The 17449-nt window shown below is 44.0% G+C and overlaps 1 protein-coding gene across 1 annotated transcript in view; it reads left to right on the top strand.

The window, feature by feature from the left end:
* Kcnk12 (potassium two pore domain channel subfamily K member 12) overlaps positions 1–15518 on the top strand; it is a 55564-nt gene extending 40046 nt beyond the window's left edge. Inside the window, exon 2 of the mRNA XM_041631057.1 lies at positions 14479–15518. Within this exon, the coding sequence (XP_041486991.1) occupies positions 14479–15380 (902 nt within the window). The 3' untranslated portion in view covers positions 15381–15518. The remainder of the gene's footprint in view (positions 1–14478) is intronic.
* Positions 15519–17449: the final 1931 nt, after the last annotated feature.

The raw sequence follows: 17449 nt of genomic DNA, 5'->3' as shown, positions 1-17449 counted from the left end.
CTCTGAGCTAGTAGGCTTTCACCCCAGCATCTGACTCCCAAGTCTTTATTGGTAAAACTGAACGATTGAGATTTAGTTGAAAACAACTATTATCTATCTATCTACCATCTATCTATTTATCAATCTATCATCTCTCTATACTCTATCATCTATATATCTATTATCTATCACCTATCTATTTATCATCTGTCTCTCAAAATTGACAAAGCTGGTGCTTACTTCTAGATGGACCCAGCAGGGAACCCAAAGCCAGAAGTGAAGCTGAGGCCAGTGAAGAGAAAGCAAATATGAAGCTAGCTGTGCTAAATGAGAAATTGCTCCCCACCCTTGAAAAGATCCCAATAGTAACAGCAAGCCAGGCACAGTGGTATGCATCACCACAGGGAAGTTGAGGCAGAAGGAGGCCTTTGGACTGTGTTAAAATCCAGCCTTTGCCACCTTTGAGGTAAAGACTGCTCCCATCACGACCCTCTTCCTTCCCTGCCTGTGCAAGCGCCCCTATCAGGTTCCTACCCAGCCAGCTGGCCAACACAGCTTCAGACTCAGGACACTGTAGGTCCTCCTGGAATTCTCCCAACATTCCATCCAACAATTATGCAGGTACATGTGAGTTCCTGTAGCCTCAGCCAGTACCCAGCTAGGAAGAGAGATGCCTGTTTGTCCTCTGAAATCTCTCTCTCTCCCCTTCCCACCTCTGGTTTTTTGACACAGGATTTCTCATTCTATAGACCGTATTGGTCTTGAACACAGAGATCCACTTGCCTCTGCCTCCTGAGTGCTGGAATTAAAGGTGTCCACTACCACCACCTAGCCTCTGACTGTTTTCTTGACAGCCTCCCACAGCCATGAGTGGCCTGTGGGTATATGGAAGAACACTGCACACAATGACTCTAATACCTTAAATGTATCTCCCACCTCCCACCAATATCCAAGTTAATTTCTGATGACAGAAGTCACAAAATAATCCCACATCAGTTCAGAATTATTAATAATAAAGAGGCTATTTATTTCAGGGGAAAACTTATAGATCACTGTCCTAGATAACAGTCCTCTGCAAAAACAAGAACAGAGTCTAGCAGCCTGACACGGGAGCGGGAAACAAGAGAGTGAGCACAGGCTTTACAGCTGCTTTGTACAGTATCAGAGACCACGTCCAAGTGGGCTGGTATCTGAAGGGGTGGAATGTGCTCCCACAGCACCTCCCCCTTTTGTTTAAATAAGAGAGTTCCAAACCCAATTCAAAACTGTATACACTAGGAACAGATATCAAGTATAATTAGAATTACAAGCATCATAAACAATATTAAGCAAGGAATGTTTGCTAAATGTTTTAGTAAACATCCTATCCTAAGGAGCCTAAGTCTTGTATAGGAAATGGCTTGGCTAGATCATAAAGAGTACAATAACTACGACTATCTAATCTTCAACCCCATTGAAGGCCTGAGAAGGGAGATAATATTACTTGAGCAGGCAGAAAGTACAATCAAGCAGCTTCCAAAGTGAGCAATATATGATGGAGACAATTAGCTACCTGAGCAATCACCCAAAGTCTCATTTTGCAACATTGAAGCAACCAACTTTGTAGTGTAACTGACAGACCATTTTTAGAGGCAAGAAAGTTTTCAGAACCATCTTACCATGTCTTGGCAAGATTTGACAGTCTTTTTCTTTGTGTCCTGATCATCCATTTTGGATACCATGGTCTTTGTGAGTGGCTGAGGCATGGGCAGTTCCTTGCCCAAAGGCCAATTGTGCCAAAAAGAAAACAAACTCTGAATGGATTGTCTTTGGTGCTCAATATTCTCTCGGGAATAGATTGGTGCTGTCAGGAGCAATCATGTCTCATGCCAATAGAACCCTAATTTATTTAAATACCATGTTCTACAGATCCTTAAAGTGGTTGAAGATTACCTATCTAGACAGAATATAATCTCTGCATATCTAAAGAACCTAATTGATCTGACTGTGTGTACAACAAACATGAACAACTACTGACCTATAATATTTTATACCTGTATAACTTAAAGACTAAAACTTCATGTCAAAATATTAAATAATCTGTAAACAAATGTGCAATAAATGAGGACAATGACCTCAAAATGTAAACAATCTATAAGTATCTTGATCAGAGGTAGAAGTAATAAATATTGCAATATGAAAATATATCCTATAGCTGGATGGTGGTGGCACACGCCTTTAATCCCAGCACTCGGGAAGCAGAGGTAGGAAGATCTTTGTGAGTTCAAGGCCAGCCTGATCTACAAGAGCTAGTTCCAGGACAGGCTTGAAAGCTACGGAGAAACCCTGTCTCAAAAAGCCAAATACATATATATATCCTAAAAGTTGTATCAATATACGAAATGTCCTAAACAGAGGTAGAAACATGAATATATACAATCTGAAAGAATAACTTTAGGTGTACAAATAATGTAAACAAAAATAACAAATATAATTTGAACTTGTATCAATATACAAAAACTATACCAGTGTAATTATGCATAAATAATAGCTCACAAGTATTCACTCTATTACTCACTATTATTATCCCCCCCTTTTTTTGAACAAAATAGTTTTCACTGCAACCCTCTATCTAGTACAAGTAATAACAACCCCTAAACAGTGTTCCCAACCCTAAGGACAAACATTTTTGGGATGGGGACGTCGTCCATTGCTTCCCACTGTCATAGGAGTGATATTCTCTTAATGGGATCCTGCAAAAATATAGTTATGATTAAGTTTCAAAATTACAGTCTAGTATAGTTGCAAATAATTTCCCAGCAGTCAATAGGGTTTTTCCCCCAAAGTTCTTATTTGGAGTTCTGGCCAGAATGTCATGAGAAAGTGCATCATTCCAGCAGCTGGTACCCCAAAAAACAGTCTTATAGAAGCACTATCTGCATCACAATGTCATCTCAATCAGGTGGATTTGTTGCTATGGGGCCCCATCTTCTTCCTGGTATCTTCAAAGATTATTGCAAAAAGGATCTATAGGAAAATCTATTATTCATTGTGGAAAGCTTGAACATCATTCACATAAACATACATTCAATGAAGAATAGGATATAGATAAAATAGAGATGGAGAAAGTAAAATTTTTCCTAAAGTCTTCCTTCTGTCCCATACGAGATGGTTCCTGATATGAGACAGAAATTCTAAATGTTCCTTTTAACAACACTCTTGGATTTAGAGAAGTACAGAGCCATTGTCCAACTCCAAAACCAGCTCTATATATTCATAAAAATATATGTGTGTATGAATGTATATATATATATATATATATATATATATATATCACCTTTCCTTACAAGTCATATTCCTTTTTCATGATGATGAACTTTATTGGGTAGTTATTTTTCCTTCTTTCAGCATCCAAACAGCCAGGGTCTCTTGAATTTTTGAAGATGTGTATTTTCCTGGAAAGACAAGAGCAGAACCTTGCCCCAACCCTTATGAGGTTTTCTTACCACCTGTATGATTGTCACCATGTGGATGAGCTGTCATTTCTCTTTTTCAAGAGGTTTCACCTTTTCAAAGAGAATCTTTATTAATTTTGATGGTATTCATAATTTTCTTCTCCTTTGGAAACAAGAGCAAAACCCTTTCCCTAGCTTAGCACATATCCTGGTTTCCATTGTGAGGTCAACACATCTTTGAAGTATACTGGTTGATTCAATTCAGAAGTTTTTTACAATTATCCAATGCCTTCGGCTGCTGTTGTTCCTTTCTCATTAACATTAAGAAAATTCAAGGTTAATAAAGCATTATGCAATCTATTTCTAGAAGCATTTTCCATCCATCTCTGTTTGTTCAGCGTATCCTTTATAGTACAATTTGACCTATGTAACTGCCTGACCTATAAGATTATTTGGTATACCTGTAATATGCTTTTATATTTTAATAAACAGAAAACATTTCACTTTCTTAGATACATATGCCAGACCACTGTTTGTCTTTATTTGTGCAGGAATGCCCATGATGGCCATAACTTCCAAGCTCAAGGCAGCTGCCCATTGAAAACCTGAATATGTGTCTATGGTGTGGTGTACATATTTTAATTTATCAAATTCCGTATAATGGAACACATCCATCTGCCAGATTTCATTCCTCTGAGTACCCTTTGGGTTACTCACTGTAGGCAATGGTCTTTGCTTATAGAAAGAGCAAGTAGGACATCTCTTTATAATCTCCTTAGCTACTTACCATGTAATGGAAAATTCTTTCTTTAAACCTTTGCTATCGACATGATTTTTTTTTATGAAATTCAGAGGCCTGCAACACACTTCCAATCAATAACTGATGAATTTTTGCATTACCTTGTGCTAGAGGACCTGGTAGACCCATATGGGATCAGATGTGTGTTATGTATATGAGACAAAGCCTATTCCTGATAATGTCTTGCACCTGAATGAATTATGAAGTCAATTTCATATCATCTGGTATAAATTCAGCAGTTTCAATATGCAAGGCAACGCTTTCTGCACATTGTGAATCAGTAACTATATTGAGAGGTTCTTTAAAATTCCTTAGTACCATAAGAATAGCATATAATTCTGCCTTCTGGATAGAATTATAAGGGCTTTGTTCCATCTTAATTCTTATGATTTGTAACCTGCCTTCCCTGATTTATTTGCATTGCTATAAAATGTATGGGCTCCAGTTATTGGTGCATCATGTACAATTTGAGAAGAATTCAAGTTCTCTTTATAAGGTTACATCTATTGCTTTTGGGATAATTGCTATTAATTTCTCCCAAAAAAAATTAGGACAAACTTTTCCAGGGTTCATTGTCTTCCCATAACTTTTTTATTTCTTCAGCAATAAAAAGCACTAGAATCTCTTCTGGGTCTAGACCTGATAATTGATGAGTCTCAGCTTACCTTTTATAATTAATTCAGAGACCTTTTCCACATAAGTTTTTAATTTTTTACTTGGTTTATGTGGTAAAAGAACTATTCTAAGATAATATCGTCCCTCTGCATTAAAATTCCTATAGGAGAAAATCTAGAAGGCACTATGACTAGAATACAATTAATATTTGGATTCACCCTATCCACATGTGCCTCCTATAATTTCTCCTCAACAATTGTCAATTCCTTCTCCACTTCAGCTGTTAATTCTCTGAGACTATTCAAGTCTTTATCACCACCTAAGGTTTTGTTTAAATGAGTTATTATATCAGGTGTTATCTCAACAGCCAGTCATAGACTGGAAATGTCTCCTAATAATCTTTGAAAGTCATTAAGAGTCTGCAATCAGTCTCCTAATTTGTGCCTTTTGAGTTCTAATTTTCTATAAATCTATTCTGTAACCCAGGTAATTGACAGAATCTCCTCTTTGAAATTTTCAGGAGCAATTTGTAATCCCCATTTAGGCAAAACTTTCTTTTCTTCTTCAAACATTCTTTCTAAAGTATCAGTATTTGAATCAGATAACAAAATGTCATCCATGTAATGGTAGATTTTAGACTTAGGAAATTGCTTATGTATTATTTCCAATGGCTGGCTGACAACGTATTGGCACAGTGTGGGGCTATTGAGCATTCCCTGTGGGAGGATGGTCCATTGATATCTCCTAGTAGGCTGAGAATTATTATAAGTAGACACTGTGAAGGCAAACTCTTCTCTGTCCATTTTTGTAAAGGTATAGTGAAGAAACAATTCTTTAAATCAATAACTATGAGAGGCCATCCCTTTGGTAACAGAGAAGGCAGAGAAATTCCAGATTGAAGAGAGTCCATAGGTTGAATAACCTTGCTGATAGCTCTAAGATCTGTCACCATTCTCCATTTTCCAGATTTCTTTTTGACAACAAGTACAGGAGAATTCCAAGGGCTGCTAGATTCTTCAATGTGTCTAGCATCTATTTGCTCTCGTACCAGCTGTTCTAAAGCCTGCAACTTTTCCTCAGCTAGAGGCCACTTCTCTTTTTTTTTTAATTTATTTATTATGTATACATATTCTGTCTGTGTGTATGCCTGCAGGCCAGAAGAGGGCACCAGACCTCATTACAGATGGTTGTAAGCCACCACGTGGTTGCTTGGAATTGAACTCAGGACCTTTGGAAGAGCAGGCAATGCTCTTAACCACTGAGCCATCTCTCCAGCCCCCTAGAGGCCACTTCTTAACCCATATTGGTTCACCATTTTAAAGGTAGAGCTGTTGGTACCTCTGAAGGTTTATCAATTGCTTTGTGTTCTTGTACAGCCCAAATGGCTGGTGTCTGTCGTCTATAATATCTTCTAATATTTTCCTCAGAAACGTAAGTTTTTTGGGCTGCAGAACGTTAACCTGGGTATTCCATTGCTGCAATAGGTCATGACCCCACAAATTCACTGCAGTATTAGCTATATATGGCCTTAGTCTTCCTTTCTGCCCTTCTGGCCCTATGCATTCAACCCATCTCGTGCTTTGTTTTGTCTGAGATAGGGTTCTAATTCCTAGGACCTGAACTCTTGAAGAGTTCAGATGCCAAGATACTTACATCTGCACCCATATCTAATAAGCCTTCAATAAAAATGCCATTTATACAAACTCTTAGCTTTGATCTTTGATCATTTATAGAAGTCTGCCAGAATATATGTTTCCTATGTCCTGCTGGAGTTTTTGACTCATCCTCCACATTTAACCCATCAATCATTCAGACCAGTATTGTTAACAGCAGGCATTAAATTTTTAAATTTTCCTGGAAAGACATGTTCTCCACAGTAACAGGGAATAATTAGACCATGTTCATCATGGGAGCCTGCAAGAGCCCCTGCCCATGGAGTTTCCCAATGTTATCAGGTTGCCTTGTCTATGTTTCATTGACCTACATTCATTGGTCCAATATTGGTCTTTGCTACACCTTCTATATATACCTTAAGGCTGAGTCCTCCTATTCCCAGAGGAGACATTATTCCTAGGAATCCCTTGTCCTACAATCCACTTTCAGATATCCCATTCTACCACAGTTAAAATATTTGGTATTTTGATGTTTTACCATTGGAAATTGTTTCTCCTACCCAAGCTTCAGTACCATAGTCTCTACATTTATTGTATGCAAGGCCCATACATCCATGGGTGCTGATCTGATCTTTAAAGGCCCAAGGGTCCTTTTTGCATTCTATGTTGGCATTCTCATAAGCCAAAGATTCAATTATTATACATCTAGCTTCTGGGTCAGTTACCCCTATTTGTACAGCCCTTGTTCGTCTTTGTAAAAAGTAACTAAAAGGTTCTCTCTGACCCTATTTACCTCTAAGATATGATTCAGCTCTCTTTCCTATTTCCTGAAATCTGTCCAAAGCCTTTAAAGCTGCTGTTCTACATAGGGACAAGGTGTGGTCATCATAAAGAGCTTGATCCTGAGTATCAGAGTAAATTCCTTCACCTAGAATTTGATCTAAGGAAATATCAAGTCCTTTTGTTTTTTCCCGTTGCTCTAAAAATCTAGCTTCTTCATTAAAAAAGCACCACCAAAGTAACTGCATTCTACTTTCTAGGACTGCTGAGATTAACTGAGCCCAGTCTTGTGACATTGCTTTGTTACTGGAAGCCCATGTTTTGGCCATTTCCCTAACAAAGGACGAATGTAGTCTGTAAGCTACAATTTCTTGTTTAATTTCCTGTAGATCAGTCATACGTATGGGCTCCCATGAAGATTCTTTGACAACCTTAGGGTACTTGGGTCCATGTACTCTTTCTGATGTTATTACTGGAAAGGCAGGCAGAACTCTATCCCGGAGATTTTTATGTACTGACGAGGTTAAATTTTGCCTTTATACCTTTTGTCTCTGGTCATCAAAATCGATCTATTCCTCAGTCTTTTTACATCTATTTACCACTGCCTTTTGTAAAGTCTGGATCTCCTGTCCAATGTTCTGCTGTAATGCCCTCATTGAGGATTCCAAAGTATGAAGTCTGTCTAGTAGAGATAATGTCTCATCCTTGGACATGATCTTCATAGCATGCATATTACCTTCCTGGAGAGACATTCTATCAGTCAATCTGTCATACCCCTTTGACAGAGTCCAATTAATACATTTGTACTCAAATAATGTTTCAACACCCACTGTCATTGATTGGGTTTTATGTGCCAAATTGGCTGTATCCTTCTCTAGCATGCTGAATCTTCCTTTAAATAAATTATTATAAGTCTGTACCATTTCTAAAAGTACCTCAGTTGACTGAGTTTTGTTAGTTAAATTGTTTGTATCCTCCTTCAGATTTTTGACCTCTTTTTTGAGAAGCTTGGTATCAGTCTGTAAAGACTGTACCATTTCTAAAACACCTCATTCTTAGCCCCATTGTCAAACCACATTTTCAAGAAAAAGATACTGAGGACAAGACTGATCCCCAGAATCAAAAATAGTGATGTAGAAGGGACATCATAAAAGTCTTGTAAAACCTCATACATGGTGTAAGTAAAGAGACTATTGAAATCTTGGACAGTGAGGTTGTCTGACATATTGCCCTTTTAATTTAGAAACTTATGATTTACATTTTGGATATTAAATCTTACCTGTGGTTTAATTAGCTGAATTAGGTACAATAACCATTACCTAGGTGTCACGGGCCACCTAAAAATTGAACCCAGCTGGGCCTAGCGGTGCACCTGGAGTCATGTGACTGGTCTGAATCTGATTTTAGAGTGAAATGCTGTGAGATATTCTTAGATTAAAAATAGTTATTTAATAGGAATCACAGACTGAATGCACCACGGTGGGCTCTGATTGGTCAGCAGTCACAGGAGTACAGGGACAATAAGATAACAGAAGGCACCCAGGAAAGCCTGTGTCTCACCTGAGTTTTCACGCAGTGCGTGGCAGCAGGGCACAAGCACCAGGGCAAGCACACGGGGACTGGAAGCCACTTGGAGGTGTGTAATGAAATAATATGAAGAAACATGGCCAGTCTGTAGCAAGAAAAGCCACCGCTGAGTGAGAGTTCTATATCCAAATGAGCTGCTGGCTCCGCACGCACAGGCTGTGGTTGAGGTGGGCTGAGCCAGGCATGCTCCAAGCCTGGCAGCATGCAGCAGAGCTGGAGTTTCTAAAACCAAACAGTGGGCACCAGATGATGATGGAAGACACAAAATAATCCCACACCGGTTCAGAATTATGAATAATAAAAGGGTTATTTATTTAAGGGAAAAACTTACAGATCACTGTCCTAGATAACAGTCCTCTGCAAAAGCAAGAACAGAGTCTAGCAGCCAGCGGGAAACAAGAGAGTGAGCACAGGCTTTACAGCTGCTTTTTACAGTATCAGAGACCACGCCCAAATGGGCTGGTATCTTAAAGGCTATTGGCTGACGGGGCAGAATGTGCTCCCACAGCAAATTTCTAGCCTTTCAGATACCTGGGGGTGTACAGGGAGTGGGAGTGGGGGTGTCCTAGTTGTCAAGCCTAGTTTGCCTATTTAGTAAATCCAGTGTGGCTATGTCTAGCCCGACATGGTGTAGCGCACCTGCAATCCCAGCAGTGTAGAGATAGAATAAGGGATCCCTGGTTCAAGGTCAGCCTTGGTTATATAGTAAATCTGCAGCCATCCTGGACTACATGAGATCCTGCTGATCCTCCACACACACCCACAAAAATGGGAAGAATGGAAAGTCCAATTCAGCATTCTTGTGACTCAGATAAACATCAATTTTCCAGGCTTGGGATTTTCCACTTCTTTAGGAATTTAACAAAGGAATCCCTCCTCGAGAGGTTGTCCCTGCCTAAGCAGCCATCACGACAAACAAGTCCCAGTGCAGGCCAGGCTCTCGCTGTCCTCCTCCCTCGCTAGTGCAGCGAGGGGCAGGTCAACTTTCAGGTCCCTCAGGTGGGCATGGAGCTCAGTGGCAGAGGGCTTGCCAGCCTTGCTGCAGGCCTGGCTACAATCGCCAACGGTGACAAAGTAAAACAAAACATCCAGTTGTTTTCCTCTCAAACACTAATAAAATAGGCCTTAGGCTTTAATAGGCATGTTATAACAAAAGCAGATTAAATATCTTCCAGTTTCACGCTCTAAAAATCAAGAGCTCTTTCTTATTGTGAGAAAACACACAAAATACACAGTTAACAAGTTGGGTGTGAAGGTAGTGGGGACGCTTCTCAAGCTTGGTTCCCGCAGGCATGGAAATGTGTGGTGGTCAGACAGCTCAGACTCCATGCACCAAGATAATCAAGACCTCGCTCCTCTTTCTCAAGCAACTCTAATGGGCACACTGTGGAGCAGCCAGGCCTCCTGTGGGAATCCATTAACAAAACCTTTAAACCCCAGCTTTCCACAAATGGGTGGGCATGTTACCTCTCTTAATTATAAGGACTGAAAAGAGTAAGCAGCTGCCTGGGCCTAGGGCAGACCTTCCAGGACAAAACTCCAACCATAGACCAGCACCACAGGACCCAGCTGGGCCAAAGCATTTTCCCTTGGCCTTGGTTGGAGCAAGGGTGACTGACAGTGGTCCTGGAGAGAGAGGGGGCATCAGGATGAGCAAGGATGACTGACAGTGGTCCTGGAGAGAGAGAGAGGATCAGGATGAGCAAGGATGACTGACAGTGGTCAAGCCCAGTGGCAATGTCCAGATCTGCACTCTAAGTGCTGGGGAAGGGAACTTGTCCTCCAAAAGGATCCTTGTGTGATCTTGGTAAGTGAACCAGAGGCTATGTGGTCCTTCTTTCTCACTGGTCCCAGAGTGAGGAATCCCCTTCACAAGATGTCCTTCTGGAAGTCCGGCCCAGCAAGGCTGTCTGCCCGGGAGTTATAAAAATTTGTTAGGGGAGCAGGTGTCTTGTTGGCTTCCTGGGCAGCTCAGTGGTTTGCATCTGTGCACCAGTTGCTGCTTGGTACATCCTATTGGACACATCCTAGCACTTATCTTCCCTACCCACACTGCGTAAATATCCCCACCGAAAGGCCTCTCTCCTTCTTGTTGGGGTTCCCATGATCAGGAGCCACCAAGAGAGGGAAATGTATAAGTGATGTCTGAAAAGTTTCTGCACCCCAATAAACCTCTTTGCTGATGCAATAATCCAAATTAGACCAAATCAAACTTAATTAGAAAAAGTCCAGGTTTAATGGATACCAACACTCCAGGGTGGCCTTCCTGTTCCCCAGAGAGGAGACTGGGAAGGAAGACCGGAAATCCACGTGTTTGTTCTCTAAGGGGCAGTTTAAATACCTTGTGGGAGTGGTCTTGAGCATCTCTGGGGAGGGATCATCATTTGGTGGGCTTTCTCAGAGGAGGAGTCTGGATTGAGGCAACTCCCAGGGGAGGGGGCTTGGGATGGAACTTCTACCCAAACATTCCAGACTCTTTGGATATATGGGTGCCAGGGGCTGAGGTGAAGCTTCCATCCAAACATCCTGGACTCTTTGGGTACAGGGACATGCGCTCAAGTGTGGCTACTTCCTGCAGGCATGGGGTGACATGGGAGAGGGGAGAGTTGGGAGTTGGTGGACTCATGCTCAGCAGAAGGTGTGGCTGCCATCTTGGAGACCTCAGGCATCTGTTGAGGGAGATGGGAAGGCACATTGCTAGGAGAAAAAATAGATTGTTATTACTGGCCCTATGAATGGGGCTAGTCATGGGAAGGGTGATTAACTCCAGAAAGAATGGAACAGAGAACTGCCCTGGTTGTACAGGAGAAGCATGGGTGAATAAGTGAGACACGAGGGCAGATATGCCCTTTAAGACCAGATTTCAGTTGTTGGGTAGGTGCCCATTTGAGCCAGGAGAGGTGATACCAATGGTGAAGTTCCAGGAGCTGGTGTAGGTACTGGCGTTATCTGGAGGGGTTTTGTAAGTTGGTCTTGGACCAGACAGCAGGAGTGACCTATAAAATATGCTTGAAAATGGGCTGGGTTAAAATGGGCTCTGGAGACTGTTTTCACCAGACCATATTCCTTGATAGAGCAGCAGAACTTTTTTTAGGAACCTGCAGGTGTCTGTAAGACAACTGGGACAGATTTACATCTTGATGTCACAGCACAAGGCTATGGCTTTAGGTTAAAAGGTGTGAACATAGCCGGGCGGTGGTGGCGCACGCCTTTAATCCCAGCACTCGGGAGGCAGAGGCAGGCGGATCTCTGTGAGTTCGAGACCAGCCTGGTCTACAAGAGCTAGTTCCAGGACAGGCTCCAAAGCCACAGAGAAACCCTGTCTCGAAAAACAAAAACAAAAAAAAAAAAAAACAAAAACAAAAAAAAAAAAAAGGTGTGAACATTTTAGAAGACAATTAAAGGAAATTGGAAACTCTGAACCTCTGAAGATACATCTGAAACCTGTTAATTTTGGACTATGAAGCCTGTGGAAAAGACACATCTGTCTGTACTTTAGCAGGAAACTTAACAAATGAAGTAACGAGCTACCAGTACCCTAAGTCACCAAACACCATCAGACAGATCTGAGAGGGATAGGTAAATGAGCAGAAGTGACCTGGCTTTTATTTTTTGCTACACAGGTAATCCCAAGTCTCTCCATAGTCTTTGGCAAATACCAGTCTTAGAAGCAGTACTTGCCTTTGGCTGCTGAGTCCAGGAGGCCTGAAGATTTTCCTGTGGGGGTAGGGTTCAGTCTACCTGTCTTGGCAGGATGAGATGATCGATCCCCCCAGTCCAGGAAGCTGAGGTGGAAGGCAGCTTTTTGCTGCATGGGTGGCTTTGCCATACCCAAAGGCAAGCCTCCAGACAGGTCTTCTTCAGCCATGCATCTTCTTGGAGGAGATACAGGATACTGCAGGAGCTGGCATGTCTCTGTCATAAGAAGCTCTTTTGTTAAGTGCCCTAATCTCAGATCTGTAAAGGCACTTGAGAATCAGGGTACCATTATCTGTTAGGTGTATCTAAATTAGACATATAAGTTAAATTTGGACATACAGTTTACCCAATCAGTTACAGTTTACCAATGCCAGTAAAGGCAAGAAGATTAGAAGGAATATTTTAGTAAGTTAAAGAATTTTGGAGGCAGAATGTCTCCTTGGTAGGTCCAGGGCATGTGGGTACTCTTACCAAAGATGGCACTGAGGTTTTCACTTTGACTTCAACCAAAAATGTTGGCTATTCACATGTTAGTATTTTTCCAGAGCTGTTATAATCTGGAGTTACAAATTTTATAGATTTTAAAACAAACACACAGACATAAAACAAGGATACTGTGGCCACATTATTTATACATATATATTAACAGACAAACAAACCTTTTCCCAGGAAACTGTGTCAGCTGACCAACTTTAAAATCCTGGTGTAGGCTGCAGGAGCCAGGCAAGCACACAGATGGTCCCACTGAGGACCAGATCAGCAGGTGCTGAGAGGGAGAACAGAAATACAAGGACAGAACACCCATGCAGCTCAGAGTGGGAGGACAGGGAAAATCCCAGTGAGACAGGTCACATGCCAGGAATGCAGACAAACTGCAAACAGCGAAGAGAAGTGGGGAGAGGGGTGGGGGAGGGGCAGCAGGAGCACAGCATCCAGAAACCATGGGCATATGGGGGGGGGGGGGGGGGTTGTTTCACACCGGCAAAAACTTTAAGGTGTTAGGGACGTAAGGTGTCAGCCCCAATTTAAAAAGGTTTTGTAAAAGGCAGCCCAATGGTGTTTGGAGATCAGGCCTTGAATTGTAAGTGGACTTTTTCAAGTCCATGCCAGGATTCACAGCCTAGAGCAATGTGTCCACTGTGGTAGACTTTGGGTCGAAAAAAACAAAGGGGTGTGAGAAATACTTTAACAGGACGTCTCCTGATAAAAGAATCCCATAGGGACAAGGTTAGCCCTTGTCCTGGTCAGGTCGGGTGCCTGGCACAGCCCTGTCTTCAATAGGACAGCCTGAAAATCGTATGAGGCCCTGAACCTCTAAAGACAATGATTGGAAATCAGAACTTACTTAGATGAAGCTGATCATAGCCTGGCGACCAAGAACAGGTGTGGGGGGGGGGGGGGGCGTACACATGGCCTTGGGCCAGTGAGAAAAACAGCCCCCCTTGGTGGGACCTCCAGATGAAAAGTTTCTGCGCCCCAATAAACCTCTCCCCCAAAACAAGAATCCAAATCAGACCAAATCAAACTGAATCAGAAAAAGTCCATGTTTAATGGATATCAACACTCCGGGGTGGCCTTCCAAACCCCAGAGATGAGACTGGGAAGGAAGACCAGAAAACCAAGTGTTTGTTCTGGGAGGGGCGGGGGGCAATTTAAATACCCTGTGGGAATGGTCTTGAGCATCTCTGGGGAGGGGTCATCGTTTGGCAGGCTTTCTCAGGGGTGGACTGAGGCAACTCCTAGGGAAGGGGCCTTGGGATAGAACTTCCACCTGAACATTCCAGACTCTTTGGATATTTGGGTGTCAGGGGGCTGGGGTGAAATTTCCACCCAAACACTGTCCTACCCCCACCTGATTTAAATCAGTTAAGACAGAAGTTGGTTGATCCCGCAGCATCTGTATTCGCCTGCCAAGTGCACGCACCAGATAGAGACTACTTGCCCTAGCTGACCCTGACTCTTATCTCCACAGGTTTCGGCATGACCACCCCAGCCACAGTGGGTGGGAAGGCCTTCCTCATCGCATATGGACTGTTTGGCTGTGCGGGGACCATCCTGTTCTTCAACCTCTTTCTGGAGCGCATCATCTCTCTGCTGGCCTTCATCATGCGCGCCTGCCGAGAGCGCCAACTGCGCCGCAGCGGCCTGCTGCCCCCCACCTTCCGTCGAGGCTCCGCACTGTCGGAGGCCGACAGCCTGGCGGGCTGGAAGCCCTCAGTGTACCACGTGCTGCTCATCCTGGGCCTGTTCGCCGTGCTGCTAGCATGCTGCGCCTCGGCCATGTACACCAGCGTGGAGGGCTGGGACTACGTGGACTCGCTCTACTTCTGCTTCGTCACCTTCAGCACCATTGGCTTCGGGGACCTGGTGAGCAGCCAGCACGCCGCCTACCGGAACCAGGGGCTCTACCGCCTGGGCAACTTTCTCTTCATCCTGCTCGGCGTGTGCTGCATCTACTCACTCTTCAACGTCATCTCCATCCTCATCAAGCAGGTGCTCAACTGGATGCTGCGCAAGCTGAGCTGCCGCTGCTGCACGCGCTGCTGTCCGGTGCCCGGCGCGCCCCTGTCACGGCGCAATGCCATCACCCCGGGTTCCCGGCTGCGCCGCCGTCTGGCCGCGCTAGGTGCCGACCCCGCGACCCGCGACAGCGACGCCGAGGGCCGCCGCCTGTCGGGCGAGCTCATCTCCATGCGCGACCTCACAGCGTCCAACAAGGTGTCGCTGGCGCTGCTGCAGAAGCAGCTGTCCGAGACGGCCAACGGCTACCCGCGCAGCGTGTGCGTCAACACACGCCAGAACGGCTTCTCGGGCGGCGTGGGCGCGCTGGGCATCATGAACAACCGGCTGGCAGAGACCAGCGCCTCCAGGTAGAGCGGCCGCCCGCCCCCAGCGCCGCGGACCCTGCTCGGGCTGCGCGCCGTAGGGCGGGTTTGCTTCAGTTCTTCTCTCCGAGATGGCGCTTTCTTAATCTTTATCCAATAAAAACGAAACAAAAAAAAACCCACAAAAACAAAAAATGTTTTCTAAAGAAATACTATTTGGCCAGGCCTGACGTTATCAAGGGCAAGTTTAAGATGAGACTGTGATCTTTTGAGTCCCCTCTTGGAGAATCGTGGCCGCCAACAGATTTCTCTTCCTGGAAAAGAGAAAAAGTGGCACCCCAAATCTACCCCCTCCCCGCGCCAGTGCATTCCTGGGCTTTGCAGACAGGCACCAAAGCCTTCCCCATGCGCATAAGCAGCTGGCAACCCCGAAGCATATGGTGCCGCCTTTCATGGCTCTGAATTACCTCCTCAGCCTTTAGAATCCTGGCCCGGCCTAGCAGCTTCCTTCTGGTCGTCAGAAGTGATATAGTCACAGTTTTGACAGGTGGGGGTAGGGAGCGCCATATGTTGCCTTCCCGTGTATATATATAGAACAGCCACTACACACCGGGAACGGTGTAGTATTATGCAATGAGAGGAAACAGCACCAACCAGCGGTCGGTGACATCTCCCCCCACACCTGGAAATTCCAAGTGGTGAGTGAGGGGCTTAGCTGGCCTTTTTCAGCCCGCAACTAGTTCACTTCGTGAGTTCTTCCTGTATAAACTCAGAGGGACCTGTAGGGAGAGGCGCTCTCTGACTGGGAGTCCTGCTCTGTGCTTCGGGGAGATCACAGAAATGAGCCCCCGACCTTTTCAGTCACAAGCTTCACCGGCAGGGCCGCTTCCTGTTACTAATCAGGACTGGTTGTTTCGTCTCAGATAAGATTTTGTTATTGTTGTCTTCTTAACTATTGTTGGCCAGCTCAACTCTTTCCCCCTTTTAGAGAGCCTAGAGGTGCAGCGCACAGCCCCCATCCACCTCCTTTCCGATTCAGGGCTCTGCCCTCTACCCCCACGGGGGAGGAGGGCGCTACAGCACCAGAAGCCAAAAGAGCCATATTGCAAATGTCAGGCCATTAAACTCCTGTGCCTACCACATAGTGTTTAGGGGCAGGCACAATGAGATCACATTCTGAGCCCTGTGTGGTCTCCAAATAACCAGGTGGGTCTATTTGTCTCTGCATACTCTACACTGGAGGTGGAGGAGGCAGGAGGGATGGAGATGCCAGAACCTACGGATGGGAGGGATGGTGGGATAAAAGTGATGTTCTGAAGAGTGGTCCTCAGGCTGAAGGACAGAACCTCCCAGACTCCTGCTCTGCAGAGGGAAGTCTAGACACCCAAGGCTTCATTGAAATGGCAGAATTTGAAAGCTGTGAAGGAACACACCTCTGCCTTTTTCTCATCTAAAGAAATGTCACCGTTTAAGAAAACTGTCCGTTCATGGCATGACCTAATATACAACACTTCTGGTAGGAAGTTTTGCAAGCGTTATCACCTGAATACTATCTGTCTCCCTGCAGATGTGCCTAGAGTGTGTGTGCACATATGCACACACATACGCTCACACACACATAACATTAAAAACCATATTTGAATGCTGAACTCTTCTTTCCCCTTCCAGTTTCAGCTAGAAAGAAAAAAAAAACCCAGGGCACGGGGGGTTTAGTTTGGGTAATTTGTAGTCTTGGTTTGGGGTTGGTCTCTAAACACGGGCTTTATTCTGGTGTAAAAAAACCAGTGAGGTAGGACTGGCAGGAGAGAGGCAGTCTTACTAAATCTTCAAGGGGGAGACCTCTCCAGAAGTCATACTTCTAGGATCTACTGTGACTGTCCATCAGAACCAGCCCATAAGCTAATATCTGAATAATGGCTTTGGTCCCAGCAAGTAACTACACACTCTTAAGAGACTTAAGTCTCCAGTATAGAGCTTCTGACAGGACCTGGACGTAAGGCACCAGGCTCATCCCTTTAAAAGAGAAACAGATTAAAAAGCATTCAATTAGAGATGTCACCTAGGCAACGGGAAATAACTTGGGGAGCTGAGCCATCCAGAGGGGGATGTAGAGATTCC

Source organism: Microtus oregoni, unplaced genomic scaffold (assembly GCF_018167655.1).
Source record: "Microtus oregoni isolate MIOR12 unplaced genomic scaffold, Mior012 000036F_ref0000092, whole genome shotgun sequence".
NCBI lineage: Eukaryota > Metazoa > Chordata > Mammalia > Rodentia > Cricetidae > Microtus > Microtus oregoni.
This window is presented reverse-complemented; position numbering and strand designations above follow the sequence as displayed.